General features: G+C 41.9%; 1 protein-coding gene across 1 annotated transcript in view; it reads right to left on the reverse strand.

Annotated features, from left to right (window-relative positions):
• The window catches only part of nelfb (negative elongation factor complex member B), a 15,918-nt gene that overhangs the window by 9,421 nt on the left and 4,240 nt on the right, over window positions 1-2,257 (reverse strand). Inside the window, exons 6-7 of the mRNA XM_032516049.1 lie at window positions 1,186-1,298; window positions 986-1,088 (exon numbers count right to left, since the gene is read on the reverse strand). Of these exons, the coding sequence (XP_032371940.1) occupies window positions 986-1,088; window positions 1,186-1,298 (216 nt within the window). The remainder of the gene's footprint in view (window positions 1-985; window positions 1,089-1,185; window positions 1,299-2,257) is intronic.

Raw genomic sequence — 2,257 nt, forward strand, 5'->3', positions numbered from 1 at the left:
GTGTTGTAGATCCTGTCTTATGTTTCCCTGTGTCTGTGTGTTCTGCTTCCTGTTTGTGCTAGTCAGCTTCCTGTCTTGTCTTGTCTTGTCTAGTCTAGTCTTGTCTAGCTTCACCTTGTTTGTCTGATTGTCCTGCCCAGCCCTAATGTGATTCACCTGATGTGTCACCTGTTCCCCATTACCTCGTTACATCATGTATTTAGCCCCGGTGTTCCTTTTGTCTCGTGCTAGATTCTTATGTCTCGTCCACGTGGTAGAGTCTACTTTCCTGTCTCGTTCCTGCCTCCCTCCCCCTGTGAGTTTTCCCTTGTGGAGTCCACCCTGTTTTTTGTCTCCTTGCCCTGTGCCTGTTTTTGGGTTGTGGACTTTTTTTGGATTTTTGCCTTTTGCTCCCTGTTTCTGTTGAACTGTGTCAATAAAGCTGTTTGTGAAGCTCCCTCCTGCCTGCTCTCCTCTGCTTTTGGGTCCTCCTTCCCCCCCACTCACCACAACAGTTTTTTGCCAAAAAATGTGATGATTGGTGAAGCATTTCCAGGCTACAGCTTCAGACTTCTGTTTTATATCATCATTAATAATAGAAGCTTTAGTTTTTTACTTTGATCCGACTGTCGGAATCGTATGAGACTAAACAATTCATGTGCTGGGGGATTAATGAAGACTAGTTTAGCCTGGTTACAAAATCAAAACTAGTTCTTATTTTTTTCACTAACTCTTCCACTACCGTGCTTGACAGCGACACTGTTTGACCATTTTGTCCCTATTCATTAAATGAGCCCTGTGGAGTTTTCTTGTAAATTAACACACGTGTGTTCACATTCAGTGTTACTCATAAAAAACATCCTTAAGATCAAACTAACATGTTGAAAGCATTTCCTTCCTCACAAAACATTTCCAAAGCAGCAAATGTGAATCATTAAAAAAACCATGACACCACCGGCATGATTGTGCATGATGTCGCCTGCATCCTCATGCACAGTATACTCACCCTGGGTAAAGCGTCCTGACTCAGCAGCTCTTGCAGGTTCCTCATGATACTCAGGACCAGGGTGTTACAAGCAAACGGGTCACATAGGATCATGGACAGGTCCCTGGAATGCACAGAAACGCTTCACAGGTTAATTCCTCCATTCATCAGATGAAGTACAGCTCTGCTGGTGAACTTAAACCCATCCCATCATCTGTTACCCGAGGACTTGCTCTTGTCCTTTCTTTACTCCATCTAGGAAACCTTGCAGCTCTCTGGCTCGCTTGCCGTCCACAAACTTCTCACGGATGCAAGCGTCCAAACACCAAGTGAACTGTCACAGCACACAACAGAGACACAAAAGAAAATGTAACACAAAGCTAAAACACAGGACATGACCAGTCTTGAGTCGGTGTAAACATTTTCAAACCGGTTTGACATCAAACCAAACTGCTATCCCGGATTTTACCACTTGGTTTCCAACTTGTCTCTCCGCTCCGGAGTGAGACTGATGCGAGAGCCCAAATGTTACTACTGACCCATTATGTCTTTTATCCTTGGATACTTATTTGCATTTAAAACAGATTCTGATATTGTTGAACATTATTGTGTTGCTGTAAAGAAGATAACCTAACTGTTCTAATAAGTCTACAATGTGAAGCAACACTTCCAGTGTTTGCACTGAATGATATTTTACAAAAATACACTAAATGAGAAGGCTGTAGAGAACACTGCGCTACTGCAGACATACAAACTAAGGTTTCAATTACATTATTTTAAATGGGTCATAGAATGCAAAACCGATTTTACTTTGTCATAGTTTGGTGGGTAAACAGGACAAACATACAACCTCAAAATCCCCTTGACACCTCTTTCTTCTGCAAATGTCACAATTTGAAACGGCTTCTGAAAACGGGCAGATCTCAACAACGCTCACAGCCTCCTTATTTGGCTCTGGTCTATGTCTTTGTCACACCCCGAAATTTACATAGGCTACACCACTGACCTGAGATCAGGTCTTCTGAATAGGTCACTCAGATCTCAGAATTCTATACATTGCTATTTCATCACTAAATTTACTTCTGATACTTTTTTTATGCAAGAAATCAACTATGTAGAGGTCAAAGATGTGCCGTTTTACAAACATTGATGGTTAATTGCAAATTTTGTCCGACTGTGTGGCGGAGTTCATTGACCGGCAGCCCTCCATACTTGGGTAACTGGACTACCAAGGGTACCTGGGTATGGATGAATACGTTTATATGAATGAATAATGTATTGTAAATAAATAAA

This window comes from Etheostoma spectabile, chromosome 5 (assembly GCF_008692095.1).
Source record: "Etheostoma spectabile isolate EspeVRDwgs_2016 chromosome 5, UIUC_Espe_1.0, whole genome shotgun sequence".
NCBI classification, from domain to species: domain Eukaryota; kingdom Metazoa; phylum Chordata; class Actinopteri; order Perciformes; family Percidae; genus Etheostoma; species Etheostoma spectabile.